The sequence below is a fragment of the Sturnus vulgaris genome, unplaced genomic scaffold (assembly GCF_052056855.1).
Source record: "Sturnus vulgaris isolate bStuVul1 unplaced genomic scaffold, bStuVul1.hap1 Scaffold_195, whole genome shotgun sequence".
Classification (NCBI taxonomy): Eukaryota; Metazoa; Chordata; class Aves; order Passeriformes; family Sturnidae; genus Sturnus; species Sturnus vulgaris.
Window position 1 is genome coordinate 5,677,978 of NW_028276170.1, and position 26,750 is coordinate 5,704,727.

General features: G+C 50.7%; 1 protein-coding gene across 1 annotated transcript in view; it reads right to left on the minus strand.

Moving 5' to 3' along the window:
- The window catches only part of LOC148218027 (uncharacterized), a 775,474-nt gene that overhangs the window by 518,613 nt on the left and 230,111 nt on the right, over positions 1 to 26,750 (minus strand). Inside the window, 1 exon segment of the mRNA XM_088158035.1 lies at positions 26,718 to 26,726. Coding sequence (XP_088014161.1) covers positions 26,718 to 26,726 — 9 coding nt within the window.

Consider the following 26,750-nt stretch of genomic DNA (forward strand, 5'->3'; position numbering starts at 1 on the left):
TTCATCTCTGGTAGTCATTGAGCATCTTGTGTCTGTAATAACCTCCCAAACACCAAGATTCCTGCTTCAAATCCTCCAAACTTTAACACACGGATCAAAACCTCCCCAAATAACAAGCTTCAGCCAAAATCCCCTCCAGACATGTGCTGGTTTGAAAGCAAAACCAATGAGAGAATGTCAGAAATACAATTCTATAGGAAAAAAGATAAGAGAAAAAAAATACATGCAATAGTACAAAAGAAAACAACTGACAGAATCAGAATACAACGTGACACTCCACTAGTTAGGGTGGTGGTAGCAGTCCCAATGAAGTGGTTTTGTTGTAGTAGTGATGCTGTAGAAAGTTCTGGTAGCTCTTGTCCTCTGGAAACCAGTGGGGAAGGGCTGCCTTGGTGTTCCAAATCTCAGATTTTATCTAGGTAGGAAAGGCTTGGCTCCTCCCCCTGGCTGGAGCATCTCCCAATGGGATGATGGAATTTTATCAGTCATGCAGTGGCACTCAATGGCCCATTAACAGAAGATATCTTCCTGGAGGAAGGATGGGTTGTGGAAAAGATAAAGAACACTGCCCCACCTGGTTTTAACAGATGGCCCATTAGCAGAGGATATCTCCCACAGTGATAAGGATCACTGCTCCATCTGTTTTTTTACACCACTCTTTGTTCTTTTGTTTCTTCCTGGGACCTCCGACTAGTTACTTAATGTTTGCTGCTGATTTCTTCTCCCTTTTGAAGATGAAAATGGTAAAAGTGTCTTTGACCTGCCTTGCTGGATATTGTGAAGAGGAGCAGTCATCTACTGCAAGTGGAAGTGTCACAGGTCGAGCAGAGTTCTGTGAGTGCTGTATCAAAGCAGACCTCGTCAGACCTGCCAGAACAACTGGTCCATGCTGCCCTTCACTGCTCTGCCTGTTTCCCACTGTTTCATGCCAGAGTAATTTAACTGCTGTTAATTGGGTGTGTGTTTCACTCGAGCCAGTCCAGCAGAACCAGCAGAAAGCAGCCCCAGAATGAATGGGGCTCTGCAGAGGAGCCCCAGACTATTCATCAGCCTGCCAGCAGAACTGGCTCCAACTCTGAACCCTTGTGACCACACTCTGAAGAAGACACACTTCTGATATTTCTGAGGCACTTATGACTGAGGCACTGCATGTGCTTGTGCAGGTAAGAATCCCAAAGTTCTTTCTGTCAGGAAAATTAATCCACAAACACCAGAGGTTTATGTCCAAAAAGGAGACAGAGGAGTCCTTTTTGCTTTATTCAAATAAAGGGAGAGGCCATGGGACATTCCCCTGGGATCTCTCAAATTTTTGGAGGACACAGCCTCCTTTTTATCCTATTTTCCCGGCCGCATTTCCCTCTCTCTTTCCCCATTGGCTGAGTTACTTGAGAGGCACAGACTTCCCGAAATGCCTGATACCTGAAATTCCCCTCTAATGTAGAACCCTCCCTTTTAATTTTTAATTCTTATAGAATTCATAGTTTTCCCCCCCGTTGCTTCTTTCATCTTTCAATATCCAATTTCATTTATCAGCAGCCCTACAGTTTGTTTGTAAAGGCAAATATCTCTTTCCATTCATCAATCAGTGGAATCCATCCCATTGTTTCTTTTATCTCTCAGTGCTAGCCTTATCTACAGGCTGATCCACAACTCATTTGTAAAGACAAATTCAACATTCCTCTCATGGCCTATCTTGTTCTAACTGAAAAATGTAAGCAATATTCTTAACTCTAACTCTATTATGTCTGAAGCGAGGTTCTTGGAGCCTCGAAGGAAAGACTAGCATGTCTTTCAGCCTTCACTAGAACATGTACTACTTCTCTGGCGTCTAAGACCTTTTACTCACTAAAAGCACTTAAAACTTATTCCATTTACTTACTTATTGTTCCCTCGTGCTACAACCTAAACCTTCACCTCTGCTTTATGTGTGAGAGTCTTAACATATTTCAATCCATCACAAGACTTTAATTCAATCCCTGCACTCTGATCTCTCTCTGAAGGATTCAGAGAAACTCTTGACTTAGTGACTCCAACACATCCCCGCACTGATTTTAGAGGAGTCGTGTGTCCCACACCCAGCCCCGCTGTCATTCTGCCCAAGCACAGCTGCTCCAGTGTTCCCAATAAAGCTTCCCAGTTCACCCGGGTCCCGTTTATTGGGGGGCGGGATTGGGGAGGGACCTGGGGGGACCCCACTCCTTACAAATAGAAAATCCTGGATTTGGGTGAAACACTGGCTTGGGGTTTGCTTTCTTTTCCTCTTCCTTTTTGCCAACTCCTGCTGTTTTCTGTCTCACTGTGAATGCTAATTTTTGCTGTACACTTTCCCCCAGATAATTTAATTGCTTACCATATCAAATGTAACAGTTGTTCTTCACCCAAATTTAACACGAGCAGGTGCTACTTCTCTTTCATGTTGAAATCAGAGCTTGAATGCAGGGATTTCAAAGTGAATAAATTACCTTTCCCTCTTTCAGTCCAAAGTGAGCTACTGCCACCTGCACTTGCCCTTCCCTTCCTCTCCTGAACCACCGAACAGCCCCACTGGGATGGCAGGAGCTGGGCCTGGGAACTGCTGCCTTTGGAGTTGCATCTCCTCCTCCCGTGGCCGCTGCTCAGAGCCCAGAAGTGCTCTGAGAACTTGAAGTTCTGGCAGCTGGGTTAGAGCCTACATGGGAGGAGGAGAAGGTTCACCAGAGCCCTTCTCCTGCCGTGCCAGCTCCAGGGCAAGGAGTGCAATGGAAGCCAGCCAATGTCCAAACCCCATCTGCTCTGCCAGTTCCTGTGGGAATGAGCTGCTGCAGAGGGGAAGATTTGGGTGGGAATGTGGTTCTCTAAGAAGGCCATAACTAAATGCTTGCATGGGGGTTTTGGCTTCTGGAGCAGTGGGGTAGGGCTGTTGTTGGTTCCTACCCCTCCATCCCATGATGATGGAAGGGGTGAGGGATGCCATGTGTGCTGTGCACTGGCAGTGATCCTCAAGAAATCCTTCTAATCCTCTCCTTCGAGCTAGTCAAGCTCCTGGAAATGACAGGACAGAAAAAGAAAAAAAAAAGCTCAGCTTTGTGCCCTCCTGCCCTTGTGGGGTGAGGGACAGGAGGCAGAGGTCCAGCTTGGTCTCTCTCTGACCTTTCCTTTGAGACAACACTGTCTGCTCCCACCACAAAGGCACAGAGGGTGCTCTTTGCCCCCACCAGTGGGAAGTGGCTCTGCTGACCCCACTAAGAGTGCTGGAAGATGAGTCTGTGAACGAAACAGTTGAATATTGCCTAGAGGGGGGTAGCAGGCAGTAGATGTGCCACCATTCTCTTTCTAGGATCCCACTGGGAGTACTTGAACTATCGACGATGAGAGAGAGACGGGGACACTGAATGGTGATCAAAATCCAATTTTTACTGAGCACTACATGTGCTTATATACCATTTACAGGAAGGCTGATAATATTTTCCTGCAATCACATAGACAAATCTTACATAGACAAACTCTCACATAGACAAACTTTACATTGGGACTTAGTAAAATCTTATTTCCCATAACCCAGACTTGATCCAGTCCTCTTGCAGTCAGGTCTCTGTTCGCTCTTGCCAGGCATCCTCGTTGTCAGGCTGCATTTGCTGATTCAATCTGCAGTACTCTCAGTCTCATTTGCATTACCCATATCCACACCTCCCCCGTTTCTTTTAACTAAAAATACACTCTTCAGCGATTTGTCTATTAAATTCTTAACACACTGTAAAATACAAGGAATAACTACTACAATGCATAATATGATGCCTAATACATACAAACCTATTTGAACTAAATTCCTAACCCATCCAGTGAGTCCCCAGTGCCCTAAGAGCCAGTTCAGCCAGTCGTACCCATTATCTACCCGAAGTTTATTGACACCTTCTTTCAGGGCTTGAATGCTGGCATAGATGGACTGGGAGTGGTCAGAAAGGTTAAGGCAACACATCCCATCGAATTCCTCAGCCACAGGCGGCGGCGGAGCTCGGAGGCGGCCCCAGCGCAGGTGGGAGCCGCGCTCGGTTGTGCGGGGGCTCGGGGCTCGCTGCGGGCCGAGGGGGCGGCAGGGGGCTCTGGCGGGTTGGTTGTGCCGGTGCCGGCCCGTGTTGGCGCTGGGCTGAGGGCGCTGCGGGAGCGGCTGCCCGCGGTCTCCTTCCCGCTGGGGCCTCGGCAGGAGCCGGTGCCGGAGCAGCGCTGGCTCGTCCCGGTTGCTGTGGGTGGCACAGAGGTGTCTGCCCTGTGCCCGGGGCTGTGCGGGAAAATTCCCGTGGCCAGAGGTTTGTGTGCCCGAAGGAGACAGAGGAGTCCTGTAAAAGTGACTTTATTGATGAACAAAGAGAGAGGCCATGCGGCATTTGCCATGCGGTCTCTAAAGCGCCGCCTCCTTTTTATCCTCATTTTCCCGTCTGCATCTCCCTCTCCCATTCCCCTCTGGCTGACGTTTTTGGAAGGTTCAGACTTCCCGATCCGCCTACTGCATGTCCTCGTTAATATGCACTCCTACTACGATATTAATCTTACTGCTTTCAATCCCTCATTCTCTTATTTTCTCAAGAATTGCCTTTACAAACTTTTAATTTCCATTGACTCAATCTCTTTTCGTGCATCCTTTTTGACGCAAGGTGTCTTGCATGGTAAAAAGCTGAGAGTTACTGCAGCACATCAGAAGAGGAACAGCATTCATTTATGCCACGGTCTGCCAGGGAACCACTAAAACGTGTCCCATTCCCATCCTTTCTCCGGAATACGAGATATTTTCATATTTCCTTTGCTATCTGTTTAACCACTTTTCGGTTATCATCTGTTTGCAAACAGCCGTTTGCATCATTTAATTTTCCACAAACTCCTCCTTCTTCTGTAAGTAGATAATCTGATCCCATCCCATGGTGAAATGTCTCGTTCCTCATTTCAGCAGCTTGGTAGTCAGGAAGGTCAGGAGCTGAAGCTGTCTGCTTGGTTATTATTTCAAGGATACTTTTTAACCTAATAATGACACTCAAATTATGGATGGATTTTCTGTGTCCTGTTATGAATTCGTTAGGGATCCCAGGGGCTGGTCCATGGTGTTGTAGGATTTGTTCTGGTGGCCGTTCATCTTTTTCCCTTTTTTGGGTGCTCCCTCCTGCCACGGCTGCATCAATTGACCACTTTTATCTTATGAAATGATAAAATGTTTGGATTCTCAAGTGATTTCTCTGGACTAGCAAAAACACCTCATTGCTTTGGGGAGAGGCATGATCCCCCACACACACTTTTTCATGAAATTTGCTCAATATTCTCCGTTTGCTGTTTCCCTTTGCAGCTTAACCAGTTTCTGTTGCAGTCAGATATCCTCACTCTGGGCTCTGCCTTTAGTTGTGCAAATTCCATCTGTGCAAGCAGGCAGAGCTGGGGGTGAGGGGCAGATGGACTCAGGGAAATTCCTCCCCCTGGCAAGAAGGCCCTTGGGCATTGTCCACACTTTTCCAGAGCAATGTTAATTTGCATTTCTAAAGCTCCTCTCCTGGCTGCCTGGAACTAGGATTTTCTTCCAGAGCAGCTGTTAGGGGATTCACACGTGCAAGCTCACAATCTGCTTTATTTTTTTTTTCTATTTTTTTTAACGATTTTTTATTAACAGTTTATGCGTTAAAGCCTCACCATTAATACTCTTCTAGGTTTGCAAAATGCAACTTAAAGGTGAGCTTCTAAAGATCCATTCCAAATCCTGCCGTCATTAAGAGCCATCACAAATATATAGAAAAATATTCCAATGCAATCAAGTCTTTTCTGCCTCTTCTCCTAGGAGTAAAAATTGCTTGTCACACCCCTGGCCCAAACCTAACTGACAACCTAAAAGTAGGATTAATGTGAAAAAATTTTCTCATGGTGTAATCTTGTCACTGAAACTGCAGGGACTATAAAAAACTCTCCAACAATATCTTTAGTGTTAGAGAGTTAAGGCATTACTTGATCCTGGTCAGGATGTGCAACAGAAAAAATTTCATCCACACATAGCCCGGGTGTGCAGAGAAAATCATTCCATGAGATGTGAATTTTCCTAGATTTTTCCTGAAATTTTACAGTCTGAACTCATTGAAATCCATTGGTTTAGTGTTTATTGCTTCCAGGTTGTGTAGTTCTTAGTGTTTAGTTTCCTATTGGACCTGGATTTCTCCTCCTGTGATGTTAATGAGGTCAGCACTCCTGGATTTCCTTCTCAGTCTTTTCCAGACCAGGTGTCTCCATCTATGCCGGGGCAGTGTCTGGGGTGGGTGTTCCTTGATGTTTGCTGATGTTTCCTTGATGTTTTGTTGAATGTCGTTCTCTTTGTGGGTATCTTTTGGGCTATTCCCAGTCTGTTGAGATGTTAAACTCATCTCTGTTGAGTGGTGCAACATCTCTTAAAAAAAACCTTTTAAAATTTCTTTCCCGGAACAAGGGCAAGCCGAACCTGACTAGTAAAATGAAAGGTAAAAAAAATTTAAAGCTTGTATATTTTCCAACAATGGAATCGCAGGCAGCCCAGTGTGTGAGTGTAATTGAGAGGCAGAGTCCTGGGTGGATGCTGTGAACAGCAAAGTGCCAAGGCAGGCTCTGTGCCAGCCCAGCTTCCTGTGGCAGAGATTTCACAAGAGACAGGATTCTGGCCACAGACTGCTTGAAATATACATCCCTTATCTCCACCTCGAACTAGGTGGAGAATTCCCAGGGTAAGGAATTGCAAAGATCAATTCCAAGGGAGAGAATTGAATATCTGCCCTGGCTCTGGCCAAAGGTTATAATGGCCGGATGCTTGGCCTTCAGCCAAGGGCACACACTGACTCAGAAAACACTTCCTAAATGCAGCAACATATTGCATATTCATAGACCTTCATGCATTAGTCAGAATCACTCTCCTCTCACCTGTACATCATTCTTTTTCCTTCCCTGGGCTTCTGGTGTCCCATAATCCAAGAATGTGAAGAATTTCCTGATTATCTTTTTTACCATTCTCTGAGTTAGTTACATGAACAAAAGCTTTTTACATCAAAATGTTATAGTCCAAAAAATATATTTATTACTACTACTTATAAGTTCTGTGAATCGCAGAACTAAAACTATATTCATACAGCAAAGTTTTCCAACATAGAACATTCATTTTAATAATTATAAAAAGCCAATAACATAATATAATACGTACTTAAAACACAATACAATTCAGATTTCTTTTCTGAGGCTTGAAGAGCCATAGCTAGGTCACCAGTTGTTTTGTTATTTTTCATTTTCTCGGCTTTTGTTTCTTTTCTCTTGTCCATACCACAACATTGAAGCTATTGGGATTTAAAAAGTCATACAATATTCTGGCTAGAACAGGGAATCTTCAATCCAGGTCCTGCAGTTTCCTATTAATGATCAGGATTCTTGCACCTCCTTTTCAGCGGCTGCAGTGGCGAGCGAGTGCGGGCGGGAGCGGCCGAGAGCCCAGCGCTGCCCCAGCCCGAGCTGCCCCAGCTCCATCGCTGCCCCTGCGCTGGGATGCTGTGGGTTTGGGGGGAAGAGGGAGCCGGCAGTGGGTGCTGGGCCTGGGGGCAGCAGGAGAAGGGAAGGAGAAGCAGGGTTGAAGAACAAAATGGTCAAACGATGCCCGAGGGAGGAGAAGGTGGGATTGTGCAGGAGGTCGAAGAAGAATAGGAGGGAGAGGAATGTGAGGAAGAGCAGGTTCACAGGAGGAGAAGGAGAAGTTGAAACGGGAAGCAGCACAAGATTCCAAACCTCCCTATTTCTACAGCGTCCCTCCAGTCCCAGGGCATTGCCCCCCACCCCACACACGCATTCAGCAGGTGACCGGAGAGGAGGATCCACGATTTTCAGAGGGGTGAACTTTGGTGTTTCTGAGCTTTTTTGGCCTAAAAGTTGATTCTTTGGTTTTTTTTGCTCTGCCTGAATCCTTATATTATGCAGTGAGTTTTGGCTGAGTCTTGATGTTTGTAGAGTTTTTGATCTTTGTCATGATGTTTGGAGATTTTGTGCTGAATCTAGATGTTTTGGAGGTTCTTACAGACACAAGATGCACAGTGACTTCGTGATTTGCACTTTGGCAAGGAGGAACTCCCAGTCCTAGGAGCTGTTTTCTCTTGTTCTCTCCCCAAACCAGGATTTTTCACTCCCAAGGCATTGGCAGATGGAGGACGAGGAAAAGCCCCGGAGATCCCTCTCGAGGAGGGGCTGCAAACCCAGCCCAGGGAGCTGTGAGGAGGAAAGACCCTCCCTGAGCCGGGAAGGCGGCCGGAGATCCAGGCAGAGCTCAGAGCTGGTGGAGAAGCCTCCTGGAGGGGAGAAGCCCCACGAGTGCTCGGAATGTGGGAAGGGTTTCAGCTGGAGCTCCCACCTGATCCGGCACCAGAGGATCCACACTGGGGAACGGCCCTATCAGTGTGGGAAATGCAGGAAGAGCTTCAGGACTATTTCTCATCTGATGCAGCACCAGGTGATCCACACAGGGGAACGGCCCTACACCTGCTTGGAATGTGGGAAGAACTTTGGGTGGAGTTCCAGTCTGAGACAACACCAGCGCATCCACACTGGGGAGAGGCCCTACGAGTGTCCCAAGTGTGGGAAGAGGTTTCACACCAGCTCCAATCTCCTCCTACATGAGCGGATTCACACAGAGGAGAGGCCCTTCCGCTGCCCCGACTGCGGGAAGGGATTCAGACGCAACTCCCACCTCATCAGCCACCGGTGCATCCACACTGGGGAGAGGCCCTACGAGTGTCCTGAGTGTGGGAAGAGCTTCTCCAGGAGCTCTCACTTGACCCAACACCAACGGAGGCTCCACTAAGGGAAGCCCTGTGAGTGCCCCGAGTGTGGGAAGAGCTTCGTGCTCTGCTCCAGCTCCATCCCCCATGGGAGGATCGGTGTTGGATGATCCCCAGTGACCCCCGTTGGGCAGAGCCCTGGTGATCCGTGGTCCTGGTGATCCGTGTTGGGAAGACACGTGGCTGGGGGGGCTCTGCATCATCCTGTCTCCCTGTGGGCACCTGGATGAATGCTGGGGCAGGAACGTCCATTGGGACCCAAACTGACATTGGGAACTCCTTAGGGAGAGTGGATTTGTTGATATTCAATCCCAAAAAATCTTCTGTGTTCAGTCCTATCTTCTGGTGGTGCCCTGCTGGGCAGGGTGGAGGAAGAACCCTCAGCCCTTGGCTGGAATTGAGTGCAGCGGGTGCTGGAGAACAGCCATGAAACCAGAAACTCATCACGGCTCCTCTGACTAAACCCTACAGTCCTCACCCAGCCCCCAGCGTGGCCTTGAAGGACTCTTTATCCTAAATAACTCCGACCACCCTACCTGGAAAGAATCACAAAACCCTCTGCTGCCTGGGCAAGGTATTAACTCTTTCAGTGCCCAGAATAAAACTTTACAGATACTTTATTTTCGCTCCTAAATTGAAAAAAACAACAACAACAACAACAAAGACAAAATAGTAATAGACACAGAAACAACATAAAACCACCAAAATAAAACAAAAAGAAAAGTCAAATCCTAAATAAAGAAAGGAGAAAAGTCATGAACGAAATTTTCTCTTTTTTTAAACTATGGACAAAATACTTTTGTTTCCCTATAACACATACAAATATTATGAAGTGAATATGACTGTTTGTTGGAGGTTGGGTGTTCCCCTTTTTCTCTCTGTGGAATTTTCCCCATTGTTATGCTAAGAAGCTGTGGCTACCCCCTGGCTCAGCCGGCTGGTTTTCCCTCGAGGGGAGGGGGAGGGAAGAGGGGGAAACACCGCGATGTGCAGGCAGCAGGTAAAGGAGAGGTTTGGGAGTCGCTCTCTCTCTCGCTCGTGGAGTCGGAGGAAAGACGCCGGTGCTGCTGTCGCCACCCCCTCGCCATCCCAGCGCCGGGAGCCGCGTTCTCTGCTGTGGGACACCGCACTGCTCCCTTTCCCGCTTTCGGTCTCCCAGCTCCGGACACCCTGCTGGGCACCGTGACCGACACCGTGAGCAGAGAAGTCTCTGCCCATCCCTCTCCCACCCGGGACGAGGCCGCAGCCATTGCCCCGGTCCTCCCGCAGCTGCGGGGACGGGACCTGCCCACAGCCCCGGTAACTGCAGGGCAAGGAGAGGGTGTCTGCGGCCAAAAAAGGACTAGAACTGAGTTATTGTTCTGTTGGCTGTTAATTTCATAGCTGTTGTTTTTGTTTGTCTTGTTAGATATATTAGTAAAGAACTGCTATTCCTACCCCCCATATCTTTGCCTGAGAGCCCCTTGATTTCAAAATTATATTCAAGTGAAGGGAGTGGGGGTTTATGCTCTCCATTTCAAAGAGAGGCTACTGTCTCTTTTGGCAAATACCTGTCTTCCAAACCAAGACAGATTTGGGCCTGAGGGCATTGAGAGGAGGGTGAAAAAGGAATAACAGCTCTCTTGAGTTACCTAAGTTTTGTGGTAGGTGACACCATGCTGTGCAGCTTACCCTGGTTTGGGCTCCATGTGGTCACTGCTATATCTCTCCCATTTGCAAGCCCTTTTTTGAACATGGGTCTTATCACTGAGGTTCCTGTGGCTATTATCCAGTTCATTCTGTGGGTTGATCAGCAGAGAAATTCATGGATTTTTAACTTTCTCTGGAAGACAGCCACATGGATTCAGAGCTTTTGCACTCCAAGTGTGTAGTTTTGGGGTTTACTTCAATAATGGTACTTACTGTGAGGAAGTGACAGCAGGGGAAATTTACTCCCAACCCATCACCCAGTTTTTTAAGTCCTCTCCACCAGATTTGAAGGAGTTCAGATCCACTCTAAATGCTCATGATATCATACAGTGGTTGGTGTTGCTGATATGCCTGTTCTATTTAGCAGTCAGAGATCAGGGGAGATTGATTTGGATAACAACCCTGATACCTACCCCAGGAAATCGAGCTGCTGCCCCAGAGCCTGACCCTGCCCCACAGCCCACTTCAGAAAGGAACCACCCAGAGTGGGTAGGGGAAGGAGATGGGCCAGATGCTGAAGGAGTACCTTTCCCCAGCTGGTGAGAAACTCCCCCTGCCTTAAAGAGGGAGAGTCTGATGGTGCAGCAGTGGAACCCACAGACATTACATCTGTCCAGGTTCCAAATGTACCACAAGGGCACTCACAGCCAGCAGCAGTCACCCCTGTGAAAACAAAGAAGTCTAAGATTTAAACAAAGCACCTAGAAAATAAGGATAAGAAAGGAGGGTCCTCATAACCAGCAGGGGAGTCAGAGGTTGAGATCATCACCAAGTCCCTGTTGTATCAAGGTAATCTGTGAAAAGACATTGTATGATGCACCGTGAGGCTTTTACAACCTGATTACTTTGGGTCTGGGACCTTATGGGTACAGGTGTGCAACTGGATGGTCCTGAGGCAAGGAATTTGGGACCCTTGACCCAGGACTCAGGTGTGGACCAGGTATTTGTAAGGGAGCCAGGGCCCCTTTCACTCTGGGAGTGTCTTTTAATGAGTGTGAGAGAGAGGTTTGTCCACAGAGAGAGAATGCAGGAGCACCACCATAGAATGTGCTGGAAGACCCTTGAGGAAGGGATCCAAGAGCTGAGAGAAGTGGCAGTGCTGGAGGTGCTCTTTGGGAGGGATGGACAGCATGACAATGGCCCTGACAAGGTCAGGTGCACAGGGCAGATGTTGTGGAATCTGGCAAACCTGGGGCCATCTCAATACACCACCTTTATTGCAATGGTTAGTGCTGACAGCAGCCGAGAAACAGTGGGTTCTGTCACCAACAAGCTTAGAAATTAGGAGAGTATGATCAATGGCCCAATGCAGGCTCATGTCTCTGCTGTAATTGTGAGCCTCCAAGAGGAGATGAGGGAGGAGGGGAGGAGGAACAGTTCCCAAGCAGCACCAGTGCGAGTCACAGACCCCAAAGTTAGAGTACACTCTGAGTATTTTATTGATAACTTACATCTTGCACTTCATACATTAAACTGTGTTAATCAGACTCTGTCATATCACGAGTTCCTGGAACACATTTTCAAGCCCTTCCAGCTGTAGCCCAAGGGAAGCTGTTTCTGTCTTGCATCACAAAATTGGCAGATGTTTTGCAAAGACAGCCCTTTAAAAAGGACTTGTTACTTGCATTAACATCCAAGAGGTTGCTTTCAAAGACAGACAAAAAGCCCCATGAACAAACAGGAACCAACCAAACAACATATTAAAAACTTTATTTTTAGCTCTTGCTTTTAATATTTTCCAAGCTGGCCTCTTCTTCCACTGCAGTGTTTTTCTTTGAACAGAAAAACACCTTTGCCAGAGGATGTGACTTAACAAGGCACATAGAACTTACACACAATGGATAGATTAAAGCTAAACAGGCAGAGTCCCATTTCACAATCATCATCATTTATTTTCTGTTTATTTTGTTTTCAGAATGGTGAGAACTGTATCTCAGATCCCTTGGCTAGTTTGGTGCCATAGCCACTGATTACCTGTCCTTTCTAATTATCTGTCCATTCTGTAGTTCCTCTGGCCATTTGTTGCTCTTTGATCACTCCCTCCTTCACCTGATTTTTATATTTTTCTGGATTTGTGGGGGTTTTTGTATGGGTTTTGATTTTTTCTTGCTGGTTGTTTTGTTTGCCTGTTTTGTTGGGTTACAGTTTTGGTTTTGTTATTTGGTTGGGGTTTTTTCCAGTTACCAGTAGGAATCAGCTTGTGATTTGGATTGTAAAGTTTTGAAGACAGGTGTTGCACATAAAGGTTGTTTTTGTTTTTAAAGTCATCTCACACACAGCTCTGCAAGCCCCTGTGAGTTTGAGGACTGTGAGCTCTCAGACAGCAAATTGTGCACGAATAGGAAACTTGTAGTTCCTATCTGCATTACACACAGCAAAATGTGAAATGTTTGGAATGGAATAAATTCTAACCTTTTTTTTTTTTTTTTTTTTTTGCTGCCATGCCAATAAATTGTGTCAGATTTATCAATGAACTCGGTTCTTCCAGGATGGAGTGTGCAAGGATAATCCCTTAGCTCCTGTGTGGAGCTGGTGTGCACCAGGCCAGACACAGCACTGTCACCCATAGCCAGCCTCTGTCTGCACAGAGAGCAGGGAGCTGCAGCTCTGAGGAACTCAGGGCTTAGTGAGCAAACAGACCAAACCCCTCATTTAGATCAGTTACTTTACTGGACTATTTGTTGCTATGTATTTAGTATATATTTATTTATCGTATATGCTGCTGGTATATTTTTATATCCCCACCCAAAGCTGAAAAAAAAGAACCCTGGCAGTTTGCTTTAGCTGTGAAGTCAAGAGACTCATTTCAACAGGTTCCAGCTTTGCTCCCTGTTTGAATTCAAAGCAAGCAAAAACCTCTTCTGTTGGTCACATCAAACCAGCATAAGTCTGTGAAAGAAGAGTGTAAAAAATAGTTCATTTTCTAGTACTTACAATCTTCTAATTCAGCCATGGGATAATTATGCCATAATTAACTGGATTAAATAACTGGTAAAAGCAATAGAAAAGAAATTTTTTTAAAGCTAGGTTTAACAAAAGTGGATTAATTTCATAAACAAAACCATGTAGTAAAAATACAGTAATTTAAACTTCTCAAAGCCCTTTGATAATGGAGCCCTGCACCCCAGTCATGTGCAGTGCAGCCTCAGCTGTCCCTTTGAGCCCAGAGCTGCCAAGGATCAGGGCTGGGATGAGCCTTCACCCAAAAGTGAATCCAAAATCAGTCGAGAACAGGGCTCACACACAGAGCAAAGTCTCAAGGCCAAGGCCAAACCTCCATCAGGTTGGATTTGTTTAAACACTGAATTGTAGAAAATTTGCTCATCCTGTAACATCATTATTACCATGAAACTTTACATGAGCTGCTAAATAACCACATTCCCATCCTGAAATGCATTCCCAAATATTGTTGTGAACTTGCTCTGCCTCTGCCGCTGCTCCTGGGGCTGCTCTTGGCCACGCAGCCTCAGTGGGAGCCAGCACTGGCTGCAGCCCCAGCGGGCTCCCCAGGACAAGGCCCAGCAATTAAGAGGCCAATTAAAGCACTGGGCAGCAGCAGAACCCTTATCAGAGTTATTTGGACAACAGGGACTTGCCACAGCTCCACAGCAGCATGACCATGAGCCAGGCTACCAATGCAATGAGCAGAGTTTTAATAAAACTGCAGAGAAAAATCAGCAACTTACCGTCCTATCTGATAGAGCTTCCGAATGCCAAAATAGCAGCAGAGCAGGACAAGTGGCACAGTGAACATTGTCACTACTGTGCCGATCATGCAGGTCCTGCGCACATCCTGGGGGCAGACAATTCTTGGAAGGCGCGCTGGATCCTGAGCATCTATTCCTGTTTCAGGGATAACATCTGTGGGAGCAATGGGGAGCGTGAGCCCGTGCTGGGCTCCACTGCTGAGCTGGCAGCTCGCTGCATACGGCCAGGACGTTCTCTGTTTGCCCCAGAGCTGGGGCCTGCAGGCACCTTGGCACCCCTTGGCACAGGCTGTGCCACCCAACAAAGCCCAGGAGGCCGGGAGGAGAGCCCGGGGCCAGCGCAGCTGCTTGGGCAGTCGCTGCTTCCAGGGAGCCGCGCCCAACCCATCCCTGAGCAGCCACTGCCAGCCCCGACCCTCCCTGCCCCGTGACAGCTCCCCCAGCCCAAGGGGACAGAGCCAGGCCCTGTCAGGACACACTGGAGCCCTGCTCTCCCCCTCTGCCCTTTCCCCACCATGGTCACCCCTTGCAGCCCCTCCCAGGTTTCGGGCGGTGTCTCCCACGGAGGGATCCCAGCAGGATTGCTCAGCCTGGCTGAGCCTGGCACAGCAATCACCTTCTGTGGCTCTGCCTGGCATCTCCTCCCTTTGTGTAGCAGGGGCTGGCACGGAGCCATTGCTTCCTCCAGGAAGCGCTGCCTTCACCAAGGCCTTTTGGTCCACCTCTGGAGAAAGGAAGAGGCGCAGCTGGATCAGATGGAACCATTCCCCATTGGGGAGGGGGCATCTTCAGTAAGTAATATTTGTCAAAGACATGGATAAGGATCAGGAAAAGGCCCAGGCTCTTGGGGTTGCCACGTGGCCCTCCCTCCTCCAAACAGCCACCCCTCCTGATCTAGCCTGAGACCAGGAAATTTCAGGGATCTCAGGGTGTGCATGGCCTGTGGGGCACTTTGGGCTCCCTGTCAGATGATGCCAAAGGCCTTCCTGCAGAGGGTCGGGAGAAGCTGCAGCCAGGCCAGGCTGGGAAACAGCCCTGCAGGCTGTGACAGCAGCAGTGGGACAGCGAGGCTGCCATGGATCCCTTCCCGCTGTGCCGGGCACGGCGTGTCCAGATGTGCAGAGAAAGCCCCCGGCTGCTGAGTGTCAGGAGAAGGCTGAGGGAAATGCACCCACCACGGCGTCTCTGCAGATCACTCAGCATCTGGTCCAGCAGTTTGCCTGCCTCCAGGGATTTCTTGTTTCCTGTTTCTTGGGCCTTGCCTGTTGGTGGATCTTAGAGCAAAGTAATTCAACTTCATGTGGATGGATTCCACAAAAGCAGTGCTCAGCTTGTGGGGTCAGCAGGTACACACTACTCACTCCTGCTATGGGAATTGGATTTGGACACAGCATCCAGCCCTGGAGCTGCCAAAGTGCTCCCTGCAGACACACCTGTAACTCAACAGCCACACAAGCTTCTGTCACCTGGTTCCTGCCAGGTTGTCAATGATTGTGCTGTGAGGGGAAGTTAAGAACTTACCTGCAGAAGCTCCCAAGAGTTCCAAATCATCTTCCACCCAACTTCCTTGAGAAGCCTTCCCAGGAACCTCACCTGGAAGGGAGTACAGGTCAGAAGCATTTCCATGGTGTGCTGGGATCCCCTTCTGCCTTAGGGAACTGGGCAGTGCAAGGAAGGGAAATGCAGCCACCACGGTGTCTCTCCAGATCACTTAGCATCTGGTCCAGATGTTTGGCTGCCTGCAGAGATTTCTGGTCTCCTGTGTCTTGGCTCTTGGCTTTTGGAAGACCTTAGAGCAAAATAGTTGCACTTCAAGTGTATGCATAGGGTGAGGCTGTGGGAACCAGATGTGAATGGACATGGCCAAAGCTGCAGAGGGGCCTGGGGAGCTCTATGGTAGCTCTGGTCACTCTGCACACTCTCTCCATGCCCTGTGCAGCATCTCTGGAGGGGAAACCAGGCCAGCCCAGGGCCCGTGTGGGCTCTCTGCCTCCCACAGAGGAAAACCTCCCTAAAGCCCTATGGAAAACCATCCCCAAAGCTTCTTGGGGAGAAGGAAGCGCTGTCCCAGGAAAGGGGAGCCAGGCCCCCAGCTCACCTGCTCCCTGTGCTCTCCACGGAGCTGCCTGGGCAGCCCTGGCAGGCAGGGCCAGTGCCAGGAGGAGCAGGAGGAAGAGGCGCAGAGCAAGGGCCATGGTGCCTTGCCCTGTGCCAGTCCCGCAGCTCTTGCTGCCCCCGCTGTCCTGACACCGCTGTCCCAATGTCAGCACCACTGCCGCCGCCGCCGCTGCTGCCGCAGCAGTTGTGCTCAAGGCCTGACTGCTCGGTGCCTGTGGTGCTGTGCAACCACGGGGCTCTGGCACCTCGGGGACCTCACAGCCTGCTGTGACCTCAGCCTGCTGTGACCCCAGAGCCTGCTGTGACCTCACGGCCAGGGTGGAATTTTGTGGGGAGTGGGATCTATGTTCTTTGGGAGGGAGCTCATCCTGCCCAGCAGCTCTGTCCAAGGGCTGTGACACAGTCCCAGCCCAGCTGATCTCACAGCCTGGGGGATGAAGGGATGGAGAGCAGCTCTGCCGGGAAGGGCTTGTGGGTGCTGCTAGATGAGAGGCTGGACATGAGCCAGCAATGACACATCCAAAGGAGTGAATGTTGAAGGAGGTGATTCCACCCCTCTGGTCTGATGAGACCCCACCTGGAGTACTGCATCCAGCTCTGGGTCCCAACACAGGAAGGACATGGTCCTGTTGGAGCTAGTCCAGAGGAGGGACAAAATGATCTGAGGGCTGGAGCCTCTCTGCTTTGGAAACAGGCTGGGAAGCTGGGGGTGATCATCATGAAAGAGAGAAGGCTCCAGGGAGACCTGATTGCTTTCAGTGCCTTAAGGGGGCTTGTAACAAAGATGGGACAGAATTTTTAGTGGGGCCTGTTGTGACAAGACCGAAGGGTAATGGCTTTAATCTAAAAGACAGTAGATTCAGACTAGACATGAGAAAGACATTTTTTACACTGTGGGTTTTGAAACCCTGGCACAGGTTACCCAGAGAGGTGGGCAACCATCTCTGCAGACATTCAAGCTCATGCTTTGAGCAACCTGATCTAGTTAAAGGTGTCCCTGCTCACTGCAGGGCATTGGATCAGATGGCCTTTAAATGTCCCTTCCAACTCAAGCCATTCTGTGCTCCTGTGCACCTTCAAAGCAGCGCTGGATTAATGCTGGGGTGACAATGCTGGCACCTGTATTTTGGTACTTGTGCCATTTAGCAACTGGCCAAGAGAGGATTGATGGGCTGGACAGTGAAGTCTGCAAACAACAGACAGTGTGCTCAAACAGAAACAGGAGAGGAACACGGCTTCCAGTTCAGATAAATGCCAGCATTTTGTCTGCCCATTTCCTGTTAAGAAATAAAGGAATGTCCTGAATATCCCTTATGTGGGTGCATTATTGGCTGTGTCAGTTCTTGTGTTATGTAAAACAGGTAAGTTGTTACAGCTTCTTGCCCCATTTATCACTGGATAAAACCCAAATATGCATTGCTTCATGTTTACTTTCTTCCAAGTAAAGGCAAGTTTTGTTCATTATTGAGCGGGACATATTCATCTGCTCCCAAGCAAATTCCCTTTGCCATTCACACAATGTTGATTTGCTCTAATCTGACTCCAATTAAAACCTACCTCTCACTGTAATTAAGGCTGATGCATTGTCAGGCCAAGTGCTGACTAATTTGTCCTGGTGTCTGGCACCGTCGAGAGTTTTTCTGTAATTAAATGACATTGGAAGACAGGTGTATTCTACCATACTTCTGGCATACTAGAAATGAAAAACAGCCTTTGAAACGGGATTTTATCCTTTCTTCCTCCTCCCAGGAATTTTAATCTCTGAGGTCTAAGCTCTTCAGCTGCCTCACAAACATTGTTTTAATTCAGACAGGCATCCATGCAGTGAGCAACAAATCAGGACTGTGGCTGTGAAGCTTGAAGCAATGTAGGTATATAGCACTAAAAATAATAATCCATTACACAGGTTAAGCCAAGCATTATCCAAATAACTCTACCTATCCTCAAGGATGTTTCAAAAAGGATCGTAGTAAAAGCTGGGAGCGGGAAAAGAGAATGTCAACAAAATTAAAAATACAGCTTCCTGAGATCTTTCTATTTCTATAAAAAGAGAGTCAAAATTGTTCATATATGGAACATTAACTAAGACGTGAATGACAGATTGTCAAAATAATTGCTTGGGGAACAAAAAAACCTAAATAAAAATAAGTTTATGTGTGGATTTATAAGTAAACCATCATATAAAGAAAAACAAAACAAAACAAAACAAAACAAAACCCAAAACCCCAAAAACATCAGATCTGCCATAACTAAAAACAATAAGGCTGTTTCATCTGTCTCAATATTAAAAAATCACTGAAAAGGATCAGAGATCCTCAAGACCATTACTATATACAGAAGCATCCAGGTATTGGGAATAAATGAAGGAAACTGTAGTGTGCAATTCACAGAGGTGACCTGGAATTTATTGGTGGATTTGTTGCAAAATTTCTGAGTGCAAACTGCAAAAGCAGAAGGGCTTATCAGACCACGTGTGGGCATTTACACAGCAGTCTGAGGGATGTTTCTGGGACCGACTGCAGGGAAGAAGAGCAACACACAATTCCTGGGACAATCTCTTTCCTGGCTGTGGACTCTGACAGTCTGCCCCCTTGGGCAAAGCACTTTCCAATCTTCTTTGTTGGTTGCTGCACACAAGCCCAGCTCCCATAGCAGGGGTGAGTGGTGTGTCCCTGCTGAGCCCACAGGCTGAGCACTGCTGTTGTGGGATCCATTCTGTGGGCTGGGGGAGCTGTCACGGGGCAGGGAGGGTCGGGGCTGGCAGTGGCTGCTCAGGGATGGGTTGGGCGCGGCTCCCTGGAAGCAGCGACTGCCCAAGCAGCTGCGCTGGCCCCGGGCTCTCCTCCCGGCCTCCTGGGCTTTGTTGGGTGGCACAGCCTGTGCCAAGGGGTGCCAAGGTGCCTGCAGGCCCCAGCTCTGGGGCAAACAGAGAACGTCCTGGCCGTATGCAGCGAGCTGCCAGCTCAGCAGTGGAGCCCAGCACGGGCTCACGCTCCCCATTGCTCCCACAGATGTTATCCCTGAAACAGGAATAGATGCTCAGGATCCAGCGTGCCTTCCAAGAATTGTCTGCCCCCAGGATATGCGCACGTCCTGCATGATCGGCACAGTAGTGACAATGTTCACTGTGCCACTTTCCATGGTCCTGTGCTATGTCGGGTTCCGGTGGTGGAAGGAAAGGAAAGCAAACAGTAAGTTGTTGTTGTTGTTGTTGTTGTTGTTGTTGTTGTTGTTGATCTCCACCCTCCAGCTTCTTTAAAGGCAGCTGATAGGAAACATTCCCAGTGAGGCTGCTGTGGAGTTGTGGATGGTCAGTGGTTGTCCACATAGTTCTGCTGAGGGTTCTGCTGCTGCCCAGTGCTTTAATTGGCCTCTTAATTGCTGGGCCTTGTCCTGGGGAGCCCGCTGGGGCTGCAGCCAGTGCTGGCTCCCACTGAGGCTGCGTGGCCAAGAGCAGCCCCAGGAGCAGCAGGGCAGAGGCAGAGCAAGGTGGGGAGGAGAAAGAGCAGGGACCAGATGGCCCTTGGAAGGCAGACGCGCTCTGGCGCCCGCTCCTGGCCAGGGACCCTGCCCAGAGCCATCCCCTGCTCGCCAGGGCCTTGAGGGGCAGCTGTCCAGCTGGGCCAAGGTGTGCCAGCAGTTCCAGCCATGCTGGGGAGCCTTGCCAGCTCTGGGCCCTGCTGTGCAGGAGGGTCCCTGTGTGAGCTGGGGCCTCAGCCACTCCTCTCTCCACACTCGCCCTGCTGCAGCTCCACCATCCCGGCCAAGAAGGCGCGACTCTCCCTCGCCCCCAGGGAGCCCAAGGACCGTCCGGTTTGACAGCTCTCACACACGGCCTCAGCAGCAGCAGTCGCCCAGGAAAGCAGAGCACCAGCCCTCCCTGCCTCCCCCACGGCCCCCCAGCCCGGCCGTGAAGCGGAAGCCCCCCGAGATCCCCCCACCTCCTCCCCTGCCCAGCCAGCCACCCTGGTCCAGCTAGGACTGACACTGGGCCAGCCACTGCAGGGCTTGGGCCACCAACAGCTTGGGGCATCTGCTCCTCTCTACAAATAACACGTGTTACCTATGGATAACATCCAGAGGCAGTTTTCATACTGTTGGGCCTCCAACAGGAAGGGCTGAAGACTCTTCCCATGCCCTGTCTAATCCTTTGCTGTTTTGATTTTCATACACCTGAGTGCTGGCTGAATCTCTTCAAAGAACATTTTTAACACTGCATGTTTTACTCCACCTATTGAGGGAAAAAAATAAAAAAATTCTTCACTTCAGACTTCATTTTTGGTGTGCTTGGCCACACATTTTGAGTAATTAATTTTCCATGGTACCTCTTGCCTTTTCCTTACTATCAATAAAAAGTACATCTGGATATGAAAATCACCACTATTACTGAGATTCACCTCAAAGCCCAGAGGAGAATCTGGCACAAAATATTCTCCCTGTGTACTGCACGACAAGAAATATTCAGAGGAAAATACAGTGGCAGCTGAGGCTTGTGGAACTCCCAGAATACTGAGCCTGCAGAGGAGGCAAACAGCCCTGGCAGTGCCTGAGGGGACTTCTCCTCACAGACTCCTCTCAAAGTGTGTCACTTCAGCAGGGGAAGGCTTTCAAACCTTTGCCTGTCCTTCCTCCTGTGCTAAAATTTAAGGCTTCTCCTGAGAAAATACTGAGCTACAAACAATTCTCCATTCCTCAACAAAGCTACTCAGGTGCTCAACTTAAGAAAGAACAGAACCAAAGGTGGTCAGAAATTTAATATCAAGGCCTATTTGCAGAGAAACCCCATCATATGGGAGCAAATATTTATTGGCATCAGTTCACTCAAAAAAACCCCAACCCTGTATTAAGCAGCGTTTTAAACGAACTTGAATTCGTTTTCCTCACATATCAGCTGGACTGGTTTGCTCCTTTTTTGTCCTAGAGAGAATATTAGAACGATTTGCTCTTGACAGGACTCCTTGGGTGGTCCCCAGCCCTGGTTCCTCACCACGCCTTGCCTGGGCTGTTAACGCAGCCTGTCAGCACCGCCTGACTTTGGCAGCCTGTTCAGACCTCGGGCACGGCTGGTGCCACGGTCCCCTCTGGTGCCACGGTCCCCTCTGGTGCCACGGTCGTCTCTGGCTCCTGGCGTGTCCCTGCTGCTGGAGGAGCCCTGCTCGTGCCACTGCCTGCGTTCAATAACGCCGGTCCTGCTCCCCAGGCAAAGAGAGACCAAAATCACTGCTTTGGGCAGCTCGTTTGAACGAGTTGAACACTTACTCATCTCGAACACAGACCTCTTAACATCCACACACCAACACCAGGAAGTCACCTCATCTACAGAGGTCAGGAGCCTGAGCGAACACAAGGTCGACATTCAAGCACATCGAGTTTATTAATTAGTGGAAGCACTCCCTCATTCACAAGCCTTACTTGTCAATCTGGATTGTGCCATGCTATTGTCTTGCTTGTGTTAGAGAGAAACCAGGGAGAAATTAGCTAAGAAATAAGAACCACACTTGGGGCTCGGGCTTGGCAGACAAAGGGAGCAGGGCGGCACCTGCCCGCTTTGCCCGAGTCCCTGCTCCTGCCGGACAAAGGCGGACGCGGCTCCGTGCGGGGCGAGCCGGGCGCTCCGTGCCGGGGCCGGGGCCGAGCGCTCGGGCGGGCGGCGCTCAGGATGCTCGGGCAGCGCCGCGGGCCGGGCGGGCGCGATGGAGCCGCCTGAGGGCTGGGACCCCTCCGGGCGGCCGGCCCGGCGCACGCAGTGGCTGCTCAGCGCCCTCGCCCACCGCTACGGGCTGGAGCGCGGCGTGGAGAACGAGATGGTCGTGCTGGCCAGCGGCCCGGAGCAGTCCCTGCAGGAGATCTTCCAGCAGCGGGACTGCGCCGGGCCGGGCCGCATCCCCGGCGAGGAGTCCCGCACGCTGTGCCGGGCGCTGGGGCCGGAGGAGGCGGCGGAGCCCGAGGAGTGCGCGGGGCTGTGGGACGGGCTCTGGGCCGAGCTCACCTTCCGCCAGCTCCACGCGCGGCTCTGCGGCCACTTCAGCACCCGCGCGGGGCCGCGGCTGCCGCTGGGCCGGGAGGGCGAGCACATCGAGAGCCACATCCGCCCGCGCAGCCCCCGCCGAGCCCGAGCGGCGGCCGCCGGGGCCACGCTCCCGAGAGCGCTTCGAGGAGATGGTGGCGCTGGAGCGGGCCGAGGAGCGCATGGCCGAGCTGCAGCAGGAGAAGGGCAGCCTCCGGCAGCTGCTGGAGGACGTGCGGGCCGCCCTGCAGAGCAGCGATGCGCGGTGCCCGGCGCTGCGGCTGAGTCCGGGCCGGCTTCTGCACCGCGCTCCCGGCGGCGGCTCGGGTGGCCCCGAGCGCTTCAGAAGAGATGCTGCTCTCGGAAAGTCAGTGTTTAGAACCCCTCCACCTCCGGACTGAGACCGAAGTTGCTCGTTCATCCTCGGCATTCACTTTCTAGCAAAGTTTAGTTACAAGGGAGGCTTTTAGGAGAAATGTATGGCACCGGTGTGCCATTAAATATATTTGTGATGAGCACTGTTCAAAAGTGTAGGGGAATTCAGCATAACAAACCCACGTGTACAATGCTGCTGCTGCTTCTCCTGCACGTGCAGCCAGGATGCGCTGATAGCAGATGCTGGGTATTCACTGCTGCAGGATTTTTCCTGAAGTAAGAAAGAACTTTGGGATTCTTACCTGCACAAGCACGTGCAGTGCCTCAGTCATAAGTGCCTCAGAAATATCAGAAGTGTGTCTTCTTCAGAGTGTGGTCACAAGGGTTCAGAGTTGGAGCCAGTTCTGCGGGCAGGCTGATGAATAGTCTGGGGCTCCTCTGCAGAGCCCCATTCATTCTGGGGCTGCTTTCTGCTGGTTCTCCTGGACTGGCTCGAGTGAAACACACACCCAATTAACAGCAGTTAAATTACTCTGGTATGAAACAGTGGGGAACAGGCAGAGCAGTGAAGGGCAGCATGGACCAGTTGTTCTGGCAGGTCTGACGAGGTCTGGTTTGATACAGCACTCACAGAACTCTGCTCCACCTGTGACACTTCCACTTGCAGTAGATGACTGCTCCTCTTCACAATATCCAGCAAGGCAGGTCAAAGACACTTTTACCATTTTCATCTTCAAAAGGGAGAGGAAATCAGCAGCAAACATGAAGTAACCAGTCAGAGGACCCGGGAAGAAACAAAAGAACAAAGAGTGGTGGAAAAAAACAGGTGGAGCAGTGATCCTTATCTCTGTGGGTGATATCCTCTGCTAATGGGCCATTGAGTGCCACTGCATGACTGATAAAATTCCATCATCCCATTGGGAGATGCTCCAGCCAGGGGGAGGAGCCAAGCCTTTCCTACCTAGATAAAATCCGAGATTTGGAACACCAAGGCAGCCCTTACCCACTGGTTTCCAGAGGAGAAGAGCTACCAGACCTTTCTACAGCATCACTACTACAACAAGACCACTTCATCTGGACTGCTACCACCACCCTAACTAGCGGGGTGTCAGGTTGTATTCTGATTCTGTCAGTTGTTTTCTTTTGTACTATTGCATGGATTTTTTGTCTCTTTTGCTGTCAAATTGTATTTCTGACTTGGAGTCTCTCACAGGTTTTGCTTTCAAATGAGCACAATTTTGGAGTGGATTTTGGCTGAATCTTGGTATTTGGGGAGTTTTTGATCCGTGTGTTAAAGTTTGGAGGATTTTGGTTGGGAATCTAGGTGTTTGAGAGGTTATTAGAGACACAAGATGCTCAATGACTTCCAGAGATGCACTTGGGCAAGGAGGAACACCCAGTTTATGGAGCTCTCTTCTTGTTATTTCCCCCTAAACCAGGATTTTTCATTCCTCAGGTGTTTGGGGATGGAGGAGGCAGAAAAGCCCTGGAGATCCCTCACGAGGAGGGGCTGCAAACCCAGCCCAGGGAGCTGCGAGGGGGAAAGACCCTCCCTGAGCCGGGAAGGCGGCCGGAGATCCAGGCAGAGCTCAGAGCTGGTGGAGAAGCCTCCTGGAGGGGAGAAGCCCCACAAGTGCTTGGAATGTGGGAAGGGTTTCAGGCGGAGCTCCAGCCTGATCCAGCACCAGATGATCCACACTGGGGAGAAGCCCTACGAGTGTGGGGAATGCGGGAAGAGTTTCAGCACTATTTCCTATCTGATGCATCACCAGGTGATCCACACAGAGGAACGGCCCTACACCTGCTTGGAATGTGGGATGAGCTTTGGGTGGATCTCTGCCCTGAGATACCACCAGCGCATCCACACTGGGGAGAGGCCCCACGAGTGTCCTGAGTGTGGGAAGAGCTTCTCCAGGAGCTCAACCTTGACCCGACACCAACGGAGGCTCCACTAAGGGAAGCCCTGTGAGTGCCCCGAGTGTGGGAAGAGCTTCGTGCTCTGCTCCAGCTCCATCCCCCACAGGAGGATCGGTTTTGGATGATCCCCAGTGAACCCCGTTGGGCAAAGCCCTGGTGATCCCTGATCCTGGTGATCCGTGTTGGGTCGGCGAAGGGGTTGAAGAGATTTCTTTCCCTTCTCCTTGTCCCGCTGTGATTTGGTTGGTAATAAATTCCCTCGCTGTGCCCAGGCTGGGTCTGTTGTTCCCGTGCCGGTGCTCGGGGCTGGATCTCTCCTGTTCCTTCTCTCAACTCCCGGGCCTCTCCTCAGCCAATCAGAGAATGCGATGAGGAAGATTCAGCCAATCAGAGAGAGCAGCTGTGATGACTCACCGGTTGCCGGGCAGACCCGCAGCACCCAGTGTTCCCCACCTGGACCCCACCCTCCCCGCCCAGTTACGATCCCCCCGCGGGGTTCCCCCAAGTCCTTTCCCAGTCCCTCCCCCCACTAACTGGAACTGGGTGTAACTGGAAGCTTTACTGGGAACACTGGGAGCAGCTGGGCTTAGGCAGAGTTCCAGCAGGGCTGGGGGAGACCCACTACCCTCCCAAAATCAGTGTGGGGATGGAGCAGGGGGTCCTGGCCTTCCGTGAGTTCATGGGGAGGGGCTGCGGCCGCTGCCGGCTCAGGAACTCTGTGGGCAGAGAAAAGGGGGTGACACCCGGCTGGAGGTCCCCAGGAGGAGCACACCTACTCTGGGGGCGGGGGACTATGAACCCGGGGTCCCCCCCTCACCTTCTTGCACAGGTAGAAGCCGAGCCCCAGTGCCAGGAAGACGAAGCCCAACACGGAGCCACCAATCTCCGTCAGCACATTGCTGTGAGCGACGTCTGGTGACATCTCTGGGGGATCACAGGGGTCAGGGCCACCCAAAACCTCTCACGGACATTTCAAGCCTCTCCAAGAATCCTCCAAATCTCCCCCAGCCCACCTGGGGCTCCCTAAAACTTCTTCTAATTCTTCTAATCTCTTCCTGGCTTCCTTGGGACCCACCAAAGCCCCTCCTGTCCCTTTCAAAATGCCATAACTCCCTCTCATTTGCCCCCTACTGCCCCAGGACCCCCACAACATCTCCCAATCGCTTCCCAGCCACACTAGAACTCACCAAGATCCTCCCAGTCTCTTTCCAGCACAACCAACCTCATTCCAACCCCTGCTTTCCAATCCCTGATCTTTTTCCAGCTCCTCCACGCTCACTCAAATCCTTCCCAAGTATACCCAGCACCCCCAGACACCCTCCCAGTGCTCTCCAGGACCCCTAGAACCCCATCCCACCCTCCCCAGCATCCTTCAAACTCCTTCTCAGCCATCCTAGACCGCCGATCCATTCTCCTATTTTAATCCAGGCTATCTCAAACTCGCTCCCAGTTACTCCCAGCACACGTCAATCCCTCTCCCAGCTCCCCCAGTGCCTCCCCCACGCCCCTCACACTGTGGGGTCCGGGCCGTGCTCCAGGCTGACGTGCTCCACCTGGACCTGGAGCTGACCCCGTGCCGGGGGGGTTTCCAGCAGCACCAGGAGCTGGTAGAAATCCAGTCCCCACTGGGGACCAGATTGGTGGCCACCACATGCCCCGAGAGCTCCTGCTGGCCCTGGAACCATCTCAGCTGGATTTCGGCAAGGCAGAAATCCATCACGGAGCAGAGCAGGCATCTGGGGGTGGGCTGGGAGCTCGAGGGCCACAGTGAGATGGGCACTGGGGAGCGCTGGGAGAGAGCGGGGACACACTGGGATCAGCTGGGGTGGGGACTAGGAGAAATGGAAGAGGGCTGTTGTGGAAGTGAGAGGGACTGGGGATGAAAGTGGAGAAAGTGGGGGAACACTGGGAGAGAGTGGAGTGGATTGGGGAACGGGAGAAAGAGTGGAGGTTCGGGATTGGACTGAAAAGGACTTGGAACAGACTGGGAGGGATTGGGAATGCACTGGTAGAGAGGGTGGAGGTCTGGGAGTGGAATGCGAATGGAATGGCTGTGGACTGAGAGGAATTGGGAGGGACTCTGGTGACAGTGGGAGGGACCGTGAGGACACTGGGAGAGACTGGGATGGACTGGGAGACCCACCGGAGTTAGTT